This window comes from Lissotriton helveticus, chromosome 9, assembly GCF_964261635.1.
Source record: "Lissotriton helveticus chromosome 9, aLisHel1.1, whole genome shotgun sequence".
Taxonomy (NCBI): domain Eukaryota; kingdom Metazoa; phylum Chordata; class Amphibia; order Caudata; family Salamandridae; genus Lissotriton; species Lissotriton helveticus.
Genome location: NC_136070.1, coordinates 495,071,313 through 495,095,986, shown reverse-complemented (window position 1 = coordinate 495,095,986; position 24,674 = coordinate 495,071,313). Strand labels below are relative to the sequence as shown.

Genomic DNA, 24,674 nt, shown 5'->3' with positions numbered 1-24,674 from the left:
CCGTCTGCCTCGTCCGCCTCACACTCCGCCGGCCGCCATCTTGGTGTAGGTGGCCGGTCGGCAGTGTCAGCCTCGGATTGCCCTCCGCTCTCCAGCGGCAGAATCCCGGTCCCGCTTGGCCGCCAGGGGGGGGGCGGGGGGGTCTCGGCGCCCCCAGTAGCCGGGCACTGTGTGGTAGGAGTGGAAGGTGAGGCACTAGGGGCGCCGTGTTTCACCGCGCGCCGCGGTCTTCAGCATGGCCGCCGGGGAGCTTCTGGGACTGCAATGTCCGTTACTCGGTGAAGGCAGCTCCGCACTATCGCTGGGGGGATTCCTCCGGGTAACAGGACGTCGTTTCTCCGTTGTGGCATGTGTTAGGGCCCATGGGTGATCTGTATCGTCGGATAATCGTGCTGCTCGGCCGGAGCTCCGGCAAGGCACGTCTAGTCGGCCATGTTGCTGGCCACGCCCCCCCCTATTTCGATACTTTTAATGAAGAGTTACACGTGGTGTTTTTCACGTACGGTTCCACTATTATTTTCACGATTATTGCTATGAAGGAGCGTTTCCTTATGATGATAATGATATGGCACTGTTTATTAAAGACATTAACGTTGAGTAATAGCTAGGAGATTTTATGGACCCTCATTGTGACTCATTGTTTGTTAACAGATTCCCCTGACGAAGTGCCTGTTATGGGCACGAAATGCATTGGGAATATGCCGCTTCAAGTGTTTCTATGGATGTAAAACACTTATGAATGCAGAAATTTCTTGGATGTGAGATTAAACATTAAGATACATGCTAAAGATGTATTAAAATTCAACTCGATGAACCTCGTGATTTCAGTTTGAAAATTTAAGTTCTAAAGTTTATGTTGAAAAATTAGATCTGCTGATCCTTTAAGTTGTGCCCAGAGGGTCGTTCCCTATATCCAGGGGACGCTTTTTTTGTTATTTGTGCATCACACCTACTGTCCGACCAGGTGATACCTCCGTGGCACACAACAAATCCCAACCTTTTGATTCAATTGAGCTTGTGCCCAGTCTACCTAAATTATGTTATTTCTGTCATTGCATCCAGATATATAATACAGCAAGTATCATTACACCAACAACAAGCCAGGACTATTGGCTTTGTCAATGGTTGCTAGTTCCTTAAAATAAAAAAGTGGCGACCATGGCTTTGTTGAATATAATATTGAAAATACATCAGTTCTAAAATGACGAGACAGAAAAAGAACGATAACCCGTTCTTTTTAACTTGTTTTACAGGCTTCTTTAAATGAAGTGTTCTCTAATGTTGCAGCTTGGGCGTTTTACTTTTTATCTAACAGAATGCCCTGCTGTACACTGAGGCTGGAGGAGGCCACCACATGCTTTAACACCCCAGACTGCCCCATTGTCATTCTGTGTGTGGCAATAAGCCCCAAACAGAATGATAATGGGCGGGTGGGGCTGCTCTTGTGCTCTAGGATGAGTGTGAGGCGGCTCCATCAGCGGGGGTGAGGCCTCTCACTGGGGAGCAGCGCTGCTCCCTGTGATGGCCAAAATTACAGACAAAAGGCGTACGGGCGGTCCGTGAAATTTACGGACGGTTGGTCACCCTAGACTGTGCGCGGCGCTCCAGGCACAACATTACGGCGCACCGGGGTGCCACGGCGCACAGTTTGGGAACCGCTGATCTTGGGTGACAGCCATACTCCCATGTCTGGGCATTACAGAGATGTTATTGCTCAACGGGCAATAAACATTTTAAATCCCTGCTGGAGGTCTACAGCATGAAAATCCCACCCATTTTATCTTATGCCTTGGAATATACACAAATGAAAACCTGGCATTTATGGAAACTGTTAGAAGTATCCCATTCAGTCCCTGTACAAGCCTTGCACCTCGAGCTCTCTAAGGAGCACTTTTGCTAAAGCCGTCTCCAATATCATCAGGCGGGCCTTTATTCTCTTACACGGAGTCCCGGGCTCACTAAGATATATATTAAAACTGGAGACTTTTAGAGATGAATTGGCTCGGCACACCTTCAATAGGAACTTTATAATAGCCCTTGAGGTGTCTCAATGCATTGTAGCACTTTGGCAGGCCTGGTCCCCAGCGCATCTGAATCTCTTTTTAAAAATTAGGATGCTGAGAATAAGGTATGAATTAGATAAAGAATATTGTATCCAATTTAAGTATAATAAAAAATTTGCAGAAAACAGTATACAAAACCCCCGAGCACTATCTACAGTTCCAGTTAGAGGACAGAGTAAGGCGCTGTATCCTTCTGCAATTAGGAATTCTCCTTTCTAAACGTGCATTCCGGCAGATGGTTCTCCCCAGAAAATTCCTCAGGTAAATGTGACTTGTGCAATGGTGGATCACAAGATCTTTTACATGTATCACTAATCTGTCCTAACCTGATTTTGGTAGAGGCTCGGCAACGATTTAAAAAGCCAATCCGCTTAAGATACAATGCTATTTTAGTTCAAGATCTAATTACGGTGTGTAAGTCTCCCCCTAAGGAAATTAGTTTGCTAGAACTTGTTTAAGTTTTTAAAGAGTTTTTTAACACCATTTTTTTTTAAGTGCACAAATCTTAACAGTTTTAACTTATGTATTTTGTCCTTGTGGACCTCAAACTGCTTTAACCTGCGTAAATTTATAAAGAGTTTTTAAAGTCGTGTTTTAAATATAATCTAATATGTTCTATATATTAATGTAATTGTATTTGTTGCCCTCAGTCGAGGTCTGAATCAAATAAGAATTATTGATTGATTGATATTTGTTATTTTTATTTTGTTGTATCGCTTATATAAGATTTATTTTTGTGGTTTGTGATTCCAAAGCCTAAAACAAACTAAATCTGAGATTTGAGTAATTATGCTTTAATTCAAGCATGGCGTTTGAAGTTACTTACTAATGTTAATGTATCGGTTTCATTTTGTATTTAGGAAACTGACTTAGATTTGGAGATGTTGGCTCCATACATCCCAATGGACGATGATTTTCAGTTGCATTCCTTCGATCAGCTTTCACCTTTGGAGAATGATCCTTCTAATCCACCAAGCGTGACTCCAATATTCCAGCTGCCCCAGACGTCTGAAACTGCTACTGATGAATTTAAACCAGCTGAAATAGAAAATATGGATAATATTAAGAAAATCCTTGATTCGTGGTCACCTCGCAGTGCTCCAAAAGAAGAAAGCCAGGCCTCAGCCTCTCCCTCTATCAGAAGTCAAACATCTTCTCCTGTTAGAACTGCAAAAGGAATATCTGAGAAGGCAGAGTCCCGCCCTGGAACTCCGAACTTGCTATCGTCTATCATTTTAAATAAAGGGTGTGTATTTTTCATTGACACCAAATCCTATTAATTGCAAATATTGTTTTTTCTAGCTTTCGGTTACTGCATGTTTCATTGTAAACAAAAGCGTCTCACTCCGTAAGGTTACTGTAGATTCACCAATTTTGTCTGAGCCACACCACTTCCAGTTTTTTTTCAATATTATTCTTCCCTGCTACTGATTGAGCACTAATGCATTGTTAGGATGTTTATTTTATACACTTACATAGCACTACCTTTAGCCCTTGTCTACTTCTTAAAACATGGGCAGTAAAAACGGACACAGACCAGCTTACAATGAGGATACATTAAATGTCTACACAGGGAGGTTCCTTCTGAATTGATTTTTCGAAGTTAAACTGTATTAATGTTTTCTGGATGGTGGCATAATTTAAGGGGTACATGATCCGCATATTAACAGTGCTTTATTAGACATTCTGTCACACAGTGAACAAATGCATCGCTTTATTTTAAAATAGACCATTTTTAATGAACTACTACTGGTCGTAAAGGCTGTTCAAGCAATAGTCTCAAGCATACTCTCGAATTAAATTAGTTCTTTATGAGTATTTGAGTGTTCATTTACCTCCATCATTGGAATTTAATTGTAGCTCCTCGTCCGTAAAGAAAAAAGCTAGGCAGAACCCATCTTGTCATTCCATTTGTCAGGTGATTATTGATATCTTTTGAGGTGCCCAAAATGTGACAGATGTCCTGTGAAGTTGGTGAACTGCTTCCACATACATTCCTTCGGGAAGCAATGTGAGAGCTTCAGTGCTGCACCGGCACTATACTTCTCTTTCAGAAACCATGATCTTTGAAATGTGTGGATGAATAAGAAAACAAATGGAATTTATTAGGGCATATCAAAATAATATTTTTTCATTTAGATCTCAACGGACCATCACTGGAATAAACTTTAACAGCATATCTGTATCCAACTTGTTCTGATAATCGGAGAATATCAAGTCATTACATACATAGTATGAATGTTCGACTTTAATTCTTTCCTTTTAAAAGATTTTCATATCTTTATTCTATGATTAGCGGTCTTTTATAATTTTATAGTACTACAAACTTCAGAAACTGACACCTCAGTAGCAACCTATTCACACGTAATCTGCATTCTGACATGTCAGTTGAATTTTCTTAAAACGCTAAGGTATCATAACACTATATTTAACGGGGAAAACATCTTGCCTCTTTCTGGTTAAGCCCACCACTTATAGGCCTGTGGTGCTTAACTGATCAATAAAAAACAAAAGCTGAGAACGATAGACCGCCTCCATCGTCGTACATTCCATTGTTGGTATACCTGCCATCAGCCTGTTTATCTCTCCGTCCTGGACATCTTCCAGGTGCAGACTAACAAGTGTTCTTGAGCTTTTTGGTAATGAGTTTTCAGAGAATCAAGGGGATGTTTATATTTATAAGATTAAAAAAACAGTATTGTCGAACTTTGGTAGCCATGTAAGTTGTGCAATCAAAAATGTGACAGTTATATGGTTTAGGTGGCTTTGTTGTAGACCCAGGACAAGGTGATTGTATGACAACAAGCCCAGAAACGAGTGAAGGAGCTCATGATGTAAGAGACCTATATAGCTAGAATGTCAGACAGAGCTAGAAGAACCTGCTTCACAGCAAGAGCAAAGGTTACAATATTCTTTGCGTTTGACTGACAACAACTGAATATTTAAAAGGTCATAGAAGTGGAAACCAAAACGCAAATGAAAAGCCTATTGTTAAATAAACATCTTTTACTATAGCAAGGATTATTTAGAGCTTAGTACTACAGTCTCAGGCTGATGTAAAAATATATTATTTATTATAGGAATACAGCTTTGGAGAGCGACTTGGGCCCAAAGATCATAGCATTGCAAAACGCTCAGCGAAAGAGAAAGATGGAACATGATGGGTCCTTATTTCAAGCAGTCGGAATTGTAAGTATCTGTATATGAATGCTGGCAGACAGTACAGGAATATAAGTAAGCAATTTAATGTGGATGAGATTTAGAATTTGCTATCAACACTACACAGATAAATGTGTTTAAGTGAGTGGCTTTTACAGTCTGTTGTCAAACCCTGAATCCCCATTCAAAGTATGATTTCTCTGGTGTATGAAAGTGCTCCACATGTGTGTCACTTACTGGTGAAGAGCGAGTGTTCTTACCCAGCAGTGTGAGCCCACTGCACAGCGAGTGCCTTCTAGACATCTCAGACTCTGATAGTACCCTAGAGTTCCAGAACAGTTTGCAAACTAGGCCACTCTCTGTACAAAACCCATGCCTTGATGAACATCAGATGTAAAAGCAGTTCAGCTTTACAGGATCAATGGTGAGTTGTGAGGAGATTTTTATATATATATATATTTTTGCTCATCATGCTAACAGGATTGAAATAAACCAAATTGTGGAACCCAGAAGGTGTGCGCCCAAATTCTTTCCTTTCGAGTGAAGAAGTGTGGAATATATATTATATTTCATTTCATTACATCAACTCCGGTAATCAGGATTTCGCCTAGCCAGCTCGTGGGTGGTCCGAGGTGGTGCCACAGGTAGCCCAAAAATTATCCAACCGCACTCCGTTAGTTTCACAGACGTACTCGGACACTTCCAGTTGCTAGTGCACAAAGTGGTTTATTGGCAGGAAACAACGCGTTTCACCTTTCGGCTTGATCACGTTTCAACCATTGTAATGCTACGTGCTCGTGTATATATATGTATATATAATATTCACTACTGGCAGACAGAAACAGTTGTCTCCGTGAGGTGTTCACCATAAAGCCGCATTTTTAACACATTTCCAGACTGATTATTTTACTTGTTTTGTACATCTGTTCGCAAATGCATATTACTGAATAGCAATTGATGATCACTGTGGGACCCTCGAAACGATGCAACTGAAAAACTCCAACTTAGTTCCAACCTTTGCAGCTGAAGTAAAGACGTTACAGCTGGGTTCTTATGCTGAGTTGTCACTGGTCTAGAATCATAAGGACTGTCCCACTGGTCAAGGATGAATCCAGCAAATGTTATCCTATGCCGTCACTGTGAAAATATTAGTTTATTTTTTAGGTCGAGCCTAGTGCGTGCGCTGCTCTATGAGGAGGCCTCTTGGAATCACTCCAGACTTCCCCGAAACTTTTTGTTGTGGTTTTTCAACTTCCACACATTCTATTGGCCTTTGCGTGTGGCTTTCAAAAGTGAAAGCACGCAATTGGCCAAAGGCGGGTGCTTGTCCCACCTTTTCACTAAATGTTCACCCCCACGGCGCCAGCTGTGTGGAGCGAGCAGCGGCGTGCAGGCTGCCAGCTGCATTCCTCCCTTGTAGTGGATCATGTTACAAATTAAACATAGCACGGTTGCTTTCACTTTCATGGCCGCGTGTGCGTGTCTTCCACACTTGTCTGTGGTTCTTTTTCATGTTCACTTCTTTATTTGTTTCTTGCACTTTTTAATTTGTCACGCTATCTCCCATTGGTTTATTTGATCGCAAGCACGGTATTTAATTAAAAGTCTTCGTCTCTAAAAAGGCAGTGCACGCCTGTAAGGCAGGCATAGTCCTGTCAGATTAGCAGACCACCGCATTTCCGGATCAATACCGGTGTGTATACCATGGACACTATGCTTCCAATTCCGGGGCATTACCGGTGTGTATATCATGGCACCCTACGCCTCTACTTTTGGAGCATTACCGGTGTGTATACAATGGGCATTTCGCTTCCACTTCCACAACATTACCGGTGTGTTTACCATGGCACACTACATTTCCATTTTTGGAGCATTACCGTTGTGTTTATCATGGCACATTGCGTTTCCACTTCTGGAGCATTACCTGTGTGTTTACCATGGCACACTATGCTGTTGAAGCATTACTGGTGTGCATACCATAGCACACTACGCTTCCACTTCCGATTACTGGAATGCTCCACTTCCTGAACATTACCGGTGTGTTTACCATGGCACACCACGCTTCCAGTTCTGGAGCAGTACCTGTGTGTATACCATGGCATACCACGCTTCCACTTCCGAAGCATTATTGGTGTGTATACCATGGACACTATGCTTCAAATTCAGCAGCATTACCAGTGTATACCATGTACACTAGACTTTTAATTCCAGAGTACTACCCGTGTGTATACCATGGCACACTACACTTCCACTTCTAGAGCATTACCGGTGTGTATACCATGGCACACTACGCTTCCACTTCCGGAGCATCACCGGTTTATACCATGGCACACTAGGCTTTTACTTCCAGAGTATTACCGGTGTGTTTACCATGGCACACTAGGCTTCCTATTCCGGAGCATTACCGGTGTATACCATGGTACACTAGGCTTTTACTTCCATAGTATTACCGGTGTGTTTACCATGGCGCATTACGCTTACACTTCCGGAGCATTACCGATGTGTTTACCATGGCACAATACGCTTCCAGTTCCGGAGCATTACCGGTGTGTATACCATGGACACTATGCTTCCAATTCCGTAGCATTACCGGTGTATACCATGGTACAATGGGCTTTTACTTCGGAGTATTACCGGTGCGTATACCATGGCACACTAGGCTTTTACTGCCAGAGCATTACCCATGTGTATACCATGGACACGACGCTTCAACTTCCGGAACATTACCACTGTGTATACCAGGGCACATTAGGCTTTTACTTCTGGAGCATTACCCGTGTGTATACCATAGCACACAACGCTTCCACTTCTGGAGCATTACCGGTGTGTATACCATGGCACACTACGCTTCTACTTTTGGAGCATTACCGATGTGTAAACCATGGACACTACACTTCCCTCCTGGAGCATTACCGGTGTGTATACCATGGCTCACTAGGCATTAACTTGCGGAGCATTCCCTGTGTGTATACCAAAGCACACTATGCTTCCACTTCCGGAGCATTACCGGTGTGTATACCATGGACACTACGCTTCCACTTGGGGAGCATTGCCAGTGTGTATACCATGGCACACTAGGCATTCACTTCCTTAGCATTACCCATGTGTATACCATAGACACTATGCTTCCAATTCCGGAGCATTACCGGTGTATACCATGGCACACTATGCTTTTACTGCCGAAGCATTACCCATGTGTATACCATGGACATGACTCTTCCATTTACGGAGCATTACCGGTGTGTATACTGCGGCACAATACGCTTCCACTTCCAGAGCATTACCGGTGGGTATACCATGGACACTATCCTTCCACTTCCGGAGCATTACCAATGTGTATACCATGGCACACTAGGCTTTTACTTCTGAAGCATTACCAGTGTGTATACCATGGACACGATCAGTACACTTCTGGAGCATTACTGGTGTAAATCATGGTACAATAGGCTTTTACTTCCGGAGTATTACCTGTGTGTATACCATATACTATGCTTACATTTCCGGAGCATTACCAGTGTGTATACCATGGACACTGCGCTTCCACTTCCTGGAGTATTACCACTGTGTATACCATGGCACCCTATGCATTTACTTCCAGAGCATTAACCGTGTGTGTACCATAGCACACTATGCTTCCACTTCCTGAGCATTACCGGTGTGTATACCATGGCACACTACGCTTCTACTATTGGAGTATTATCAGTGTGCATACCATGGCACACTACGTTTCCACTTCCGATTACTGAAAATGCTCCACCTCCGGAGCATTACCGGTGTGTTTACCATGGCACATTACACTTCCAGTTACGGAGCATTACCGGTGTATACCATGGCACACTAGGCTTTTACTTCCGGACCATTACCCATGTGTATACCATGGATACTACGCTTCCACTTCCGGTGCCTTACCGTATGAATACCATAGCACACTAGGATTTTACTTCTGGAGCATTACCCGCGTGTATACCATAGTACACTATGCTTCCACTTCCGGAGCATTACCAGTATGTATACCATGGCCGGCGAGGTACGTGGAAGTTGGTAAAAAGTAGCAATCTGTACACTCCATGGGGCTGTTCATGTAATTAATCAAACAGGAGTGCAAGTCACTGTCTCAGGTCTCTCCAGCAGCCTTAAGCAGCATCTTACCCTTTCATCGTCAAAGTGCAAGATGCTGCTTAACGCTGCTGCAGGGAGCTGAGTCGGACAGTTTGACCACATACATATTCCACTCTAGTCTATTGCAGCAGTCTGCTATGAACTGCTTTTCTCTGTGGCCAGTATTGAAAAGACTAATTGCATAGCAACAGCTGAATCATTGAATATGCATGTAAACGCACTTCTGCAGTACAGCCTGAATAAACAAAAAAACAGACCAAAGTGAATAAGTTCCTACTGTGTGAGAGGGTGATAATCGGGGCCACCGGAATTATGTGGCAGGGAAGCGCAAAATAGGCAGCAGAGTTGAGTAAATTATGTGGCAAGAAAAGGCAAATTATAAGGCACAGTGCAGCACATTTTGTGACCGTATTACTTCATTATTTTGCCATTTTGTAAACATGCCAACACTGTCTGAGCTTTGGATTCACCTCATTAGTACCAGTGTAACACCCAAATATAGCAATAAGCACCAGACAGGTGATCATTCTTTGCAAAGGGCTTTCAGCAGCGCTACAAGGAAATGCATGGGTTCTCGGATTTCCACTTCCGCAGTGCCACATACTTCAGTCCGTGTTAAACTAGGATAGGCCCACGTGATGTGACATTACATTAAACAAATCTGTGCCTGGGCCACGGGGTAAACAACGAGGAGGAAAGATTGCGGGCTTTCTCCCCTGGTCTGTTTTCTGTTGTGAATAGATTCCATTTTGTGTGGGGCATCTGCTTTTGGTGAATACCATTCCTATGGACGAGTGCCTTCTCTAAGTTCTTAGGTCTTCACGATCTGACTAGGGAGCAGGCTTATGCGTGGCCCTGTGGGACATTTTAAGTCATGACTATGGCCACTGCAAAATATTCGAAAGGAAAACATCACAAAGTTAGTGAAACATATCTGTTAAGGAGCTTAAATCATCGTAGCACAATAAAAAAACTCGTCTCTTCAATAAAAATGCATTAACTGGAATCATGTTATGTGTACTGGAGTATTAATATGAGAGTAACAAGGGCCCCCTGATTCAGAAATAATCTAATTCCTAGGACCGGGAAAGGAAACAGTTTGTAAATAACAATCCTAGGCAATTATAACAATAATAAGGGATGAAGGCTGTAATACGAAGGGGCAGGGGAAGAAAGGGTGTAGGATAAGACAAGCGAGGACACTCTAATAAAACCTTATTTTGTATTTTAATACATATTCATATTACACTCATAAATCATACAATTTAATGACACATCTTGCAGTTATACAATTCAATTAAAAGATGTGTTGTACTAAACAACAAAAACACAGAAATTCAACTTAAAACATATAATTAAAACCGTGGCAATTGGTACAAACGACGCGCGATTCGGCGTTAGGAAAACGCCTTCATCAGGAGCCACAAACAGTTCTGAAATATAACAAAACAAATCAAAATTCATTATATCAATATCAATACCATGTCTGAACTGGGGTGGCATAGTGGGCTAAAGAACGGTGATGGATCAAACCCAGATCTTTTGACTGGGTGTGAGTGTTTGATTGGTTCAGATGCTCCGTCCATCACCACCCCCTTTTGTACCGCTTTGGCCGCCAGAAGTGTGGCAGGGTATGCTCAGACGTGAGTCCCTTGCTCACTTTGCCACTGGATTCAAGCAAGCCGGGCTGAAGACGGCTGTATTGCCAGAAACCGGTCCTCGGAAGCTTGTTTCCGGTCCAGGGAAGGCATGGCTTGGCAGTTCGGGCTGGACTGTTCCCATGAGGCACAGGGTCAGACTGATTTGCATATAGCCATGTCTGAACTGGGGGGGCATAGTGGGCTAAAGAACGGTGATGGATCAAACCCAGAACTTTTGACTGGGTGTGAGCGTTTGATTGTTTCAGATGCTCCGTCCATCACCACCCCCTTTTGTACCTCTTTGGCCGCCATAAGTGTGGCAGGGTATGCTCAGACGTGAGTCCCTTGCTCACTTTGCCACTGGATTCAAGCAAGCCGGGCTGAAGACGGCTGTATTGCCAGAAACCGGTCCTCGGAAGCTTGTTTCCGGTCCAGGGAAGGCATGGCTTGGCAGTTCGGGCTGGACTGTTCCCATGAGGCACAGGGTCAGACTGATTTGCATATAGCCATGTCTGAACTGGGGTGGCATAGTGGGCTAAAGAACGGTGATAGATCAAACCCAGAACTTTTGACTGGGTGTGAGTGTTTGACTGGTTCAGATGCTCCGTACATCACCACCCCCTTTTGTACCGCTTTGGCCGCCATAAGTGTGGCAGGGTATGCTCCGACGTGAGTCCCTTGCCACTGGATTCAAGCAAGCCGGGCTGAAGATGGCTGTAATGCCAGAAACCGGTCCTCGGAAGCTTGTTTCCGGTCCAGGGAAGGCATTGCTTGGCACTTCGGGCTGGACTGTTCCCATGAGGCACAGGGTCAGACTGATTTGCATATAGCCAATATCCACGAAACGGCAGATGTTTCGGGAAAATGCTCCCTCATCCTATAAGATATGAATATTACATTTTTCTGTATTATGATTTTTGCCTGTAGCCCAGAGCCAAGATTCCTACGCAACTTAAAACTGGATAGGTTACTTTTCCATCATCACTAATAATATTTACACCCCTTCTCTGATCTGTACATAATTTAAAATCGAGATCCTGAAACAGATTTGCCAATATGGTGAATTTTGTGCAGATGTGTCAACCTGTGACAAAATCCATTCCTTATGGGAGTCCGCTCACTCGTTCTTTGATGTTTACAATTATAATTCGACTGTCTTTCCCTGGAATCTTTTTTTAAACTTTTCTAGTGAAATACAAGTGAACTGCACCCTACGCCGGACCTTGGGTGTTAAAAAAGGTGTTGTCCAATCTGATGGAAGCTCTATAAAAAAAATACACGAGACAGACTCCACCTGTTCAAACCTGTACACAAGTCAGAAATTCAGCATATTTCATGGAAGACCCTTTCCTACTTCCTGTAATATCAGTAAGGTGAGTGAGATTGAAACTGTATGCACCAACGAGCCCTCAACAGTATTCACCAAATGGAAGTTTAATATTTACATTTTCTACGCATTCATCTGTTTTACTTGCCTCTTCAGTTTGGGAATGGGCATGCTTATTTAGTGAAAGTAAAAATAACAATTCTCATGATGGAAAAGGTAAAGTAAATTACTTGTACTCCTTGGTCTCCACCATGGGCATGACTTAAATTGGGCTTTTTGACCATGTGTTGAATCCTGTGCAAGTAATTCTACTTGGCTATATAGAAAACAAATAGCTGCCTTCTGCATACAGTTACTTTGTGAAAACCTTTTCAATACAATACCAAAAACTTAGTAGTCTTAGATTGGCTGCTTCCTGCTTGTCGCAGTTTCTCGCTTCAGTGGTTTTCCCTCCACTGTGTTTGTTCCTCCTGGAGCATATTCTTGTAGGAAGCTGGCCCTGTATATACTATAACAAATTAGGGTATAGTGTGCAGAGTCCAGTGAATCCCCAGAGGCTTACAGAGGCTCAAGTAGATCATATTAAAAGCTTGATATTTGGTAGTGTGGTTGAGCAGTTAGGCTTATCAGAGGGCAGTGTTAAGCAATTATTGTACACTCTTGGCAAGAAATGATTGCACACACTCGGACTGAAACCAAACCAATTGTTTTGTATAAAAATTTATTATTTGGTTATTTTATGCCCTATAACCAAGAAATACTCATGGGCAGGTAAGGAACAGTTTTCAAAGTTGCTATGCTTTCAAAAAATGCAGTATGAATTGTTTTCCAAGACAGAAGAAATGCTTCACAGTCTAAGAAATTATTTTGTATTTGTCAATCCGAAACAGTAGCACTTACTAATGTGAAAGATAGACAGTTGTATGCAATAGATAGAATATAATGGAATCCTACGGGAGGAAATGAATATGCTACTTACCAGTATGCATCTGTTCTTGGCATGTAGGGCTGCTAACATTCATATCTATAGCATAGATCACAGCCTAGTGTTGGGTCCGGATGATTGCACGTTGTTGTCCTGGAAGAGTCTTCGAAGTATCACGAGATAGGTGGCTCCTCCCCTGGACTACAGTGCGCATGGGCATCGACTCCATCCCCAGATTGTTTTTAGCCATTGTGGCAAAGATGGAGTGTAATAGTGTAAGCGATGTCCATGCTAATGATTGAATGCAAGAAAAGTCTACAGCCGCTACGGGCGCCGGGGAGGAGGGCGGGCGATATGAATGTTAGCAGCCCTACATGCCAAGAACAGATGCATACTGGTAAGTAGCATATTCAGTTTTGCAGCGTGAATCTTTCTGGATTCACTATGCTGTGCATTATTCCGCGGTCTTGTGGTTGGGTCCGGATTCGTAGTCTTTTCTTTGTTTGTTTTTTTTTTTTTTTCTTAGCCCAGGTGGGCGTCGGCGTCACACCCCATTGGGTGTATTTCCGGTGACGTCGGCATGCTTCCTGCGGAAGCTCCCACTCTTGGGCGCCATCTTCAGATTATTTTTTTCCGCGGTCGGGTCTGGATCGTTCCCGTTTGGGCTCCAGACATTTTTGGAGAAAGAAGAAAGAAAATACAGAAAATACGAGGAAAAGTCATCTGAAGACTCCAGGGGACTTCATCGACGAAAAACCAGCAAGGATAAGGCGTTTTCCATCGAGATCTTCGACGAACACGCGACCAGAGAGGCCCTGGACGCTCGATGATGGACAACCCGCCGTTCAAGATCTGCCGTAACTGCCACCACAAGTACGCGCAGAAGGACCAGCACCCGGTATGCAACCTTTGCCTACCGGTGGACCACGAAAGCGGAGACTGCAACGCCTGTTCCGCCTTCACCCCGAAGACCCTTCGTGTGAGAGAGAGGCAGAGGGTAGCACACGCCGCCCTGCAGGGGAAGGCCCCGACTCCGTCACTCTACGAGCTGGGGATGTCCTCCGAGGAAGAAGACAACGCTGCCGCCGAAGACGACAGCTACACGGTCGTAGAGACCGATTACACGAAGACTTCTGACAAGGTAGGAGACTCTTCGGCCCCCAAGAACCCGAGAGACTCTGAGTCTAGAAAAATCGAGGGCAAGACCCCGAAAGCGCCGACGCCAAAAAAGGCGGCGTCCGCGACTACTCTCAGGCCCAGCGGATCCTCCGAGAAGGAGTCCCCGGCGCCGAGAGCTGCTGATCAGCAGAAAACGTCGAAAATCGTCCCCGAAAAGGATCGATCGACGCCGAGGGAGAAAGACCCAAAACTGACGACGACGACCAGAGACCCAAAATCCGGTTCGACGTCGAAAACTTCGACTCCGAGAGGCACGGCGACGAGCCATCCGCCGAAGAGAGCGGCCGACCCATCCGACGCGGAACACGCGGCCGAGATGGAGAAGAAAAGAAGGCGCCTCGAGGCAGAAATGGAGAACATCATGCAGCGGAAGAAAGATTTCGACGCAAAGAGGAAAGCCTTCACGATCCCTCACAAGACCAAGCCACCGGTGATGGAGGCGGTCGAGGAGGAAGAGGAGATCGCCGAAGCCATCGAGGAACAAGACCAGGACGTCTAGGTGATCGACGACCAGGAGGAGTACGAGAATCCCTACGAGAGTTACAACTATGGGGAGGATGAGGATGGCAGGACAGACACAGAGTCGGCACCCTCGGACCTTCAGGAGGTAGATTACATCGATGTCGACACCGACAGCCCGGAGGAGGTGGTCGACACTTACCCCTCGAGGCCCTCGCCGCCGGACAACATCGGGGCCTACAACTCGGTGATGCAATCTGCCGCAGCAGCTTTCAAGCTCAAGCTCGACGAAGAGAAGCAGAAAGCAGACTTCCTTCTAGAAACATTGCTCCCAACACAAACGAGGAGCCAGTTCCTTCCAATGCTCGAAAGCGTCTTGGCTCAGGGGAAGGAAGCATTCAGGGAGCCCGCAACATGCAAAGCAGTAACTCCCAGAACTGAGAAAAAGTACAAACATGCCGCAAAGGACCCGGCCTACATTCAGGGCACGGTCTCCGCAGACTCCATTATCACGGCCACAGCAAGGAGGAGGGCTAACGTACCCACTACCTCGGGCCCGCCACCGGATAAGGAGAGCAAAAGGATGGATCTGGTGGGCAGAAGGATCGAACGGAATGCCGCGACCCACTGGCGTATGGCTAATTCCAACGCCCTGATAAACAGGCACATGTACCAGATCATGGAGGGGCTGGGGCAGTTGGTGAAGGACCTGCCCCAGGATGCCAGGCAGAAGGCCGAAAAGCTGGTTGAAGAGGGAAAGAACGCAGCTAAGTCTTGCCTTAAGACGGCCCTGGATGGGGCAGACACAGCCAGCAGGCTCATGATGATGGGTGTCACGGAAAGGAGGCACGCCTGGCTCAGGATTTCAGGTTTCAAACCGGAGGTGCAACACAGCATCCTGAACACACCATTCAACGGCAGCACGCTTTTCGGGACAACAGTTGATGAAACGCTCAGCCAACTGAAAAAAGATAACGAAACAGCAAGATCCATGGGAGCATTGCAGTTCAGAGGGAACAAGAGGGGCACCCCGTCACGGAGGCCCGGCGGGAGAGGCGGAAACCAGCCAGGTACATCACACCAGGCTTTCCAGCAAACGCACCAGTCAGACCCGCCAGCTCAGCATGGTCAGCAGAAGCAGTCCTGGCAGTACCAACAAAGAGGCCAGTCCTTTCGAGGGAGAAATGGACGGGGACAAAGTAGAAGAGGGGGGCAGCAGCCCACCTCTAAGTGACTTCAAAAAACTCCGTGTGCCCGCCCACAAAGAAGATCCCAGGGGGCAGCACGTACAGATTGGTCAAGACAAACCAGACACCTACGACCACAGAACACCAGTGGGAGGAAGATTAAGATTCCACCTCCGAGAGTGGAGAGAAATCACATCAGACAAATGGATCCTCAACATTATCCAATTCGGATACTGCATAGAGTTGGAGGGGAGGCCAACAAGCAGAAAACCAAAAAGAAAGCCACTAGCAGGCAAGCAGCTGCAGTGTCTTCAGGAGGAGGCGAAGGAACTCCTGCGGAAACAGGCCATAGAACGGGTACCCTTCAAGGAAAGAAACACAGGAATATACTCAACGTACTTCCTGGTACCAAAGGTAGACGAGACAATGAGGCCCATTCTAGACTTACGGTTCATGAACAAATTCATAAGAACGCAAACATTCAAAATGACCTCCCTGCAAGAGGTGCTCCCACAGTTGCAGACCGGGGACTTCATGGTCACAATAGACCTCAAGGACGCATACCTGCACATCCCAATTAACAGAAAGCACAAGCACATGCTCAGGTTCACCGTCGGAGAAAGCCACTACCAGTTCACCACACTGGCCTTCGGTCTCAAATCAGCTCCAAGAGTTTTCACAAAGTGCCTCGCAGCAGTCGCAGCGCACCTAAGAAGGCAGGGAATACACGTATACCCTTACCGGGACGACTGGCTGGTGAAAGCAAACTCATACCAGAAATGCAAGCTGCACGCACATACAGTGACAAGCACGCTCATAAACCTGGGGTTCTCCATCCATTGGAAGAAATCATCAATGGAACCAGAACAGGTGAAGATCTTCCTGGGAGCACAGATCAACACCTTACAGGGCAAGGTGTTCCCCAGCGAGAAGAGGGCGAGGGCGCTGGTGAAGGAAACTCGCCTCTACCGGAAGGGACAAGCTCGGACAGTGAGGACTGCGAGCAAGATCATGGGCATGATTGCATCATGCATCCACCTGGTACCAAATGTACGACTCCACATGAGACCCATTCAAGAATGGCTACAGGAGCAATGGTCACAAGCTACAGGCGGTTGGGAGGATCTAGTGGTTGTAAATCACGCAGTGCAGAAGGAGATGGCATGGTGGACCATGGAGAACATAACAAGGGGAAAGCCTCTAATGCCCCCAACGCCAACAGTGACCATCACCACAGACGCATCCCTGAAGGGATGGGGCGCTCACATGGAGGAGCTCAAGGTGAGGGGACTGTTGACGCCAACAGATGCGGCAAAACACATCAATTACCTAGAACTGAAGACAATCTTCCTTGCACTGAAAGCCTTTTAAACAAGACTGTACAAACACAAGGTGTTAATACAAACAGACAACACCACTGCGATGTTCTACATCAACAAGCAGGGGGGCACACAGTCAGCCCCGCTTTCAATGCTGGCGCAGGAGATATGGAGATGGGCCATCCCTCTCAAGATAGACCTGCTAGCCATACACCTACCAGGGAAGGACAACATACAAGCCGACTGGCTCAGCAGGCAGACATCGGCATCCCACGAGTGGGAGCTCAATGCTCAGGAGACAAGGTACCTGTTCGACAGGTGGGGGACACCATCGGTGGACCTGTTTGCCACACGCCAGAATGCAAAATGCCAAAACTCCGCATCCAGGCAGCCCGAGGAGGGGACACTGGGGAATGCCCTATGGATAGATTGGTCAAGGACATTTGCTTACGCCTTTCCCCCGATACCACTGATACACAGAGTGCTGAACAAGTGCAGAGCGAGCAACATGACACTGATACTGGTCGCACCACAGTGGGCGAGGCAGACATGGTACTCACAGATCATGGAGATGGCACAGAGTGCACCCCACAGATTCAGCAGGAGGAAAGACCTACTCTCCATGCAGAACGGAGAGGTACTACATCCAGAGCCAGAGAGCATGAGCCTAGTAGCATGGCTCCTGAGGACATAGAGTTCGCACATCTGAGACTACCAGAAAGCACCCTGAGGGTACTTCGGGAGGCACGAAGGCCCAGCACTCGGAAGTGCTACGTTGCGAAATGGAAAAGATTCACAATATGGTGCAGACAGGAAAGACTCCACAATAAAATGAAGAGGGACTCCACAGTGCTAAGGTACCTGACGCACTTGCTGGAGAAGAACCTTAGCTCATCCTCTTTAAGAGTCCACTTGGCAGCGATAGTCGCCTACACAAGGGGAGAAACGTGCAGGAGCTTCTTCACATCACAGGTGGTGAAGAGATTCCTAGAAGGAGCAAAAAGGATCGCACCACCCAAGCGGGTGCCGCCACCTGCATGGAACTTGAACACAGTCCTAACAGAACTCATGAAAGAGCCCTTTGAACCACTTCACAAAGCCTCCCTGAAGATGCTGACTATGAAAACAGCCTTCCTGGTTGCAATAACGTCCTTACGCAGAGTAAGCGAGCTCCAAGCGCTGACGCTACAAGAACCCTACATACAAATACACAATGATAGGGTTGTGATGAGGACTGACCCACACTTCATGCCGAAGGTGGTATCCAAATTTCACATGAACCAGTCTATACAGATACCGAGTTTTTTCCAAAAACCAACAACCAGCGCAGAGCGAGCTCTGCACACCCTGGACGCCAGAAGGGCAGTCATGCACTACATTGAAAGGACAAAGGGACACAGGAAAACAAAACAGTTTTTTGTGTCATTCGCAAACAGCTTCATGGGGAAAGCTGTAACCAAAAAGACCATTGCACGATGGATCGCACAGACAATTCAGCTCTGCCACAAGCGTGCAGGACAAGAACTGGCAGAGGGGGCACGTGCCCACTCCACCAGGAAGAAGGGCGCTACAATAGCCTTCCTGGCTAACACACCCATAGAGGATATATGCCTGGCGGCAACATGGGCTTCAGTGCACACGTTCACGAAGCACTACTGTGTGGATATTCAAATGAACAAGGAAGCTCAAGTTGGACAGAAGGTGCTACAGCACATATTCAACACCCAACGCTCATCTTCCACCCAGCCGCCACAGAGATGAGAAACCGCTACAAAATCTATGCACAGCATAGTGAATCCAGAAAGATTCACGCTGCAAAACGAATAGTTTTCTTACCTGTCGGTGTAGTTTTGCAGCTTGAAGATCTTTCTGGATTCACTAGCGAACCCACCCACCTCCGCCAGAAAGATGAGGCTGGAGAGAGAAGAGGTGGTTAACTAAAGAAAGGACTTTTAAAGTACAAAGCGGTAAAATACCAACTAAATAGAACATTGCCATTACTTCGGAAACGAAAGAAACACGGAAAAAAAGAACCCGAAGATGGCGCCCAAGAGTGTGCCGACGTCACCGGAAATACACCCAAGGGGGTGTGACGCCGACGCCCACCTGGGCTAAGAAAAAAAAAAAAGAAAAAAAGACTACGAATCCGGACCCAACCACAAGACCGCGGAATAATGCACAGCATAGTGAATCCAGAAAGATCTTCAAGCTGCAAAACTACACCGACAGGTAAGAAAACTATTCGTTCGAGGCATGTGGGCTGCTAAATTCATTTCTATAGCATAGAATACATAGCAGTCCCTCCATTAACGGCGGCCGCCCGTGCCAGCTGCAGAAGTCTGAAAAAGTGTTTTAAGAACAGCCTGTCCTACAGCTGCCTGCTGTTTGGAATGCACATCTACAGAGTAATGTTTGGTAAACGTATGTGGTGTAGACCATGTGGCTGCTCTACAAATGTCTTCCAAAGGAATGTTACCCAGGAATGCCATGGAGGCCCCCAACTTGCGTGTGGAGTGTGCCCTGGGTGGGATCGTTAAAGTGCGCTTAGCTTTCTGATAGCAAATCTGAATACACTTAACGATCCACCTGGCTATTCCTGCTTTGCAAATGGAGTTGCCTTTGTGCTGGGCTGAGAAGGCAACAAAGAGTTGCTGTGTCTTTCTAAAATGTTGTGTTCTGTCAATATAGTACATTAATGCCCTTTTGACGTCCAGCGTATGAAGCATTCTTTCTGCTACTGTTTCTGGGTTTGGAAAGAATGCGGGCAGTTCAATTGTTTGATTGACATGAAACTGCGACACCACCTTAGGAAGAAACTTGGGGTTAGTGCGGAGCACCACCCTGTTTGAATGAATTTGTATAAATGGCTCTTGTATTGTGAGCGCCTGTAGTTCACTAACACGTCTTAGAGACGTGATGGCAATGAGAAAAGCCACTTTCCATGTTAAGAACTGAATCTCACATGAATGTAGAGGCTCAAAAGGTGGTCCCATCAACCTGGTGAGGACCACATTGAGATTCCACACAGGAGCTGGTGGGGTCCTGGGAGGAATGACCCTTTTCAGCCCTTCCAGGAAGGCTTTTATGGCAGGCACCCTGAAAACCGAGAGATGCTGCCTGTTTTGAAGATAAGCCGCTATGGCGGATAAGTGTATCCGAATGGAAGCATATGCTAGATTGCATTTGTAAAGATGTAACAAATGGCAGATGATGTTAGGAATGGATGCATCTAGCGGGTTGATATTGTGTTCTGTACAGTAAATGACAAACCGCTTCCATTTTGCCGCATAGCAAGCTCTGGTAGTGGGCTTTCTTGCCTCCCGGATGATGTCCATGCATTCAGGAGGCAAATTAAGGTAGCCAAACTCTAAGACCTCAGGAGCCAGATCGCCAGATTGAGCTGTTGCGGATCTGGATGCTGAATGTCGCCATGGTTCTGCGTCAAGAGCCTGGGTGTGAGTCGCAGTCTTTGATGCGGTACCACGGAGAGTTCCAGAAACGTGGTGTACCATGGTTGGCGTGCCCACGTTGGAGCAACCAGGATGAGCGTCATCGAGTGTTGCTTTAGCTTTCTTGCCACCAGCGGAATGAGAGGTGCTGGGTGAAAAGCGTACGCAAATTTGCCTGACCAGTTCATCCATATCGCATTGCCCTGCGACTGTGGGTGAGGGAACCTGGCGGCAAAGCTTTGGCATTTTGCGTTTTCCCTTGTGGCAAACAGGTCTATCTCTGGATGACCCCACTGCTGAAAGTACGGGCGGAGTACTGATGGATGTAGCTCCCACTCATGCATTTGGTGGCTGTACCTGCTGAGCAGATCCGCCATCTGATTGTCCTTGCCCGGGAGGTGTTCAGCCATGAGGAAGATGTTCCTCTGAATGGCCCACTTCCACATGCTCTGAGCCAGATGTGACAACTGTGGAGAGTGTGTACCTCCCTGCTTTTGGATGTAGTACATGGCCGTCATGTTGTCCGTCCGGATCAACACGACCTTGATGCACAGATGTACTTTGAAGGACTTGAGTGCCATGAAGATTGCCATCATTTCTAGGTAGTTGATGTGCATCTTCTTTTGCTGCGTCGTCCATAGCCCCTGCACCGTGTAGTGGAGCACATGAGCTCCCCATCCCTGGAGAGATGCGTCCGTAGTCAGGATAATCTGTGGCACAGGCTCTTGGAACGGTCGGCCCTTGCAAAGGTTGTGTGGATTCCACCAATGCAGAGAGTTGTATGCCCGACCGGTGACCAACACTAGGTCTTTCAACTGTCCTTGAGCCTGAGTCCACTGGTGCGCCAAGCACTCCTGGAGCGGACGCATATGCAACTGTGCGTGCGGGACTATGAAGATGCAGGAGGCCATCATGCCTATCAACTGCATGAACACTCTCGCTGGGAGTGAGTGTTGCGGTCTGAACCTCTGGATCAGCGACTGGATGTTGTTGATCCTTGCAGGGTTCGGCTGAGCTGTGGCAGCCAGAGTATTTATAGTTGCGCCCAAATACTGCCGCACATGGGCTGGCTGAAGGTGCGACTTTGGATAGTTCAGTGAAAACCCCAGACTGTGAAGGAGCTGAATGGTGTGGGACATATCTGCGGCGCACTGTTGTGCCGACTTGGCCTGCACGAGACAGTCATCTAGGTAAGGGTAGACATGTATATTCTGTCTTCTGAGGTGCGCCGCTACTGTCGCCAGACATTTCGTGAACACTCTGGGGGCAGTGGTCACTCCGAAGGGTAGGACCTTGAACTGGTAATGCCGGTTTTGGATGGTGAACCTGAGGTATTTCCTGTGTGATGTATGGAGTGGTATGTGAAAGTAAGCATCCTTGAGGTCCAAGGTTGCGAGGAAGTCCCCCTGGTTTAGCAATGGAAGGACCTGCTGCAGTGTTAACATGTGGAAGTGTTCTGAAAGAATGTACTGGTTCAGAGGCCTGAGGTCCAGAATGGGTCTGAGTGAGCCGTCCTTCTTTGGGATTAAGAAGTACAGGGAATACACCCCTGTGCCTTCCTCCCCCACTGGCACGAGCTCTATTGCGCCTTTTTGCAGCATCATGCTGCAATAAGTGCAAGTGCTCTGCTGACATAGGACGTTGTCTTGGGGGTATGTTGGGTGGAGTGGACGTTAGCTCCAAACAATAGCCGTACTGGATAAGTTTCCTTACCCACCTGTCTGTGGTGATGGACTTCCAGATGGGCAGGAACTGCTGGAGTCTCCCCCCGACAGGTGTTGGATGGTCGGGGGGCAGTGAAAGGGAGTCACTGTTTGTTGGTGGCAGAGGAACGGGAGTTGTTGTTGCCTCTGCCTCTGCCCTTGGCGCTGTTTCCACGGTAACCTCCTCTACCCTGTTTGGGGTATGAGGATTGAGCCCCACCTTTATTGAATGGCGTCTGCTGTACCAAGTGTCCTCTGGTAACACCTCGATTGCCTGAGCGACGAAAAGTGTTCCCTCTGAATTGCTGAGACTGGAGAGCGCCCATGGATTTGGCCGTCTCAGTATCTTTTTTGATCTTTTCGAGGGTGGTGTCAACCTCTGGGCCAAATAACCTGTCTGGATTAACGGGCTGGTTCAGGATAGTAGTCTGGATCTCTGGCTTGAACCCTGAGATGCGGAGCCATGCTTGACGCCTCAACATCACGCTAGTGTTAATAGCTCTCGCTGCCGTGTCCGCAACGTCGAGCGCACATTTTATCGCAGCGTTGGAGATGAGCTTGCCCTCTTGTATAAGCATCTCCGTTCCCTCCTTAAACTGGTCTGGAAGGTGTTGCAACAGTTGTTCCAGGGTGTCATAATGTGCCCTATCGTATCTGGCCAACAGAGCTTGTGTGTTGGAGATGCGCCATATGTTGGCTGCCTGAGCTGCCACCCTCTTCCCAGATGCCTCCAGCACTTTTGACTCTTTGTCCGGGAGAGGAGCTTCACCCGTTGTCTGAGAATTCGCCCTCTTGCGGGCATTAGAGACCACTAAAGAGTCTAAAGGCAACTGGCCCCGTATGTAAGTTGGGTCTCCAGGTGCGGCTCTGTATTTTTTCTCTATCCTGGGGTTGAGAACCCGTGCTCTAGTGGGTTCCTTGAAAATGTCCGTGGCATGCTTCAGGACCCCTTTTAGCATCGGAAGAGTTTTCACAGTTTTTTCTGCAGCAGAGAAAGTGTCAAACAGAAAGTCAACTTCCACAGGGTCAGCATGCATTTCCACCTTATGGTTTATAGCTGCCCTTTCAATCAAGGCATTAAATGCCGCAGAGTCTTCAGTGGGAGACGTTTTTGCGCTATAAACCTGATTGTCCTGGACAACCTGCTGGTCTTCTTGATCACCAGTGTCCATCCATGAGTCCTGTTGCTCATCAGGGTCTGTGTTTGCAGGAAAACTATACTCCTCATCTTGCTCACCCCCTTCCCCATCAGAGCAAGTGGGTGAAGGTGTTGCACTCCTTCTAGGGTGTGGAAGAAGGTGCTCAACCAGTACTGGTGACTCTGGTGCTGGTCTCTTTCGCTTTAAAGGGATTACAAACGATTCCAGGGGCTGGGATGTGATTTTCCTTTTGTAGAGCGTGAGTTTTCCAGTGTCGGCGTCGATGATATGCGCCGACTGCTCCTCTAGCACAGGTTGTCGATGACTTAAACCTCCACTCGGGTGAGTTTGCATCGACACTGCAGAGTCCTTGGTCACCACCCGTGGTGAAAAGGCCTTCGGCGCCACCTTAGGCGGCAGAGTGTAGAGGATCGGCCTCGAAGTCGTCTTCGGTGGGGCCAACGGCTTCGTTGCTGAAGGTGTCTTTGGCTCCGACGCCGACTCCTTGTCCCGTATCCGCTTGAGGGAGTCCGAGACCTGCTTCGTAAAGGAAGCGGATGGTTTCGTCGACCCGACCGACGACCTCGATCCACCTCCAGGGGAAGATACGAGCGTCGATGACTTCTGTTTCGCTGCTTGGGGCGCAGGCGTGTCGCCGACTGCTTCCACGGTTGTAGGCGTCGACGCCGACAGCTTCGGGTCGATAGCCTTTGCCTTTTGCGTCGGGACTCCAGACTTCGGCTCGGTGCCCTTTGCCGACTTTGTCTCGACGGCCCTCTTGGCTTTTGGATCGGTAGCCTTGCCCGCTGTAGGCTCGATAGTCTTCTTTGACTTCGATTCGACCACCTTGCTGGATACCGGCTCGACTACCTTCTTCGAGCTGGGGTCCGTGACCAATTTCGGCACCTTTGCCTGGTCGACAGCCTTTTTAGACTTGGAGGCCCCCGAAGACGACGGCGTCGATGGCGGAGCAGACGTCTTCGGTTTCGATGGCGCGTCGTCCATC

General features: G+C 47.1%; 1 protein-coding gene across 2 annotated transcripts in view; it reads left to right on the top strand.

Annotated features, from left to right (window-relative positions):
• Positions 1-24,674, top strand: part of HIF1A (hypoxia inducible factor 1 subunit alpha) — a 273,305-nt gene that overhangs the window by 216,900 nt on the left and 31,731 nt on the right. For both annotated transcript variants that reach the window (XM_078660334.1, XM_078660333.1), the window contains exons 12-13: positions 2,924-3,309; positions 5,144-5,252. In XM_078660334.1, the coding sequence (XP_078516460.1) occupies positions 2,924-3,309; positions 5,144-5,252 (495 nt within the window). The remainder of the gene's footprint in view (positions 1-2,923; positions 3,310-5,143; positions 5,253-24,674) is intronic.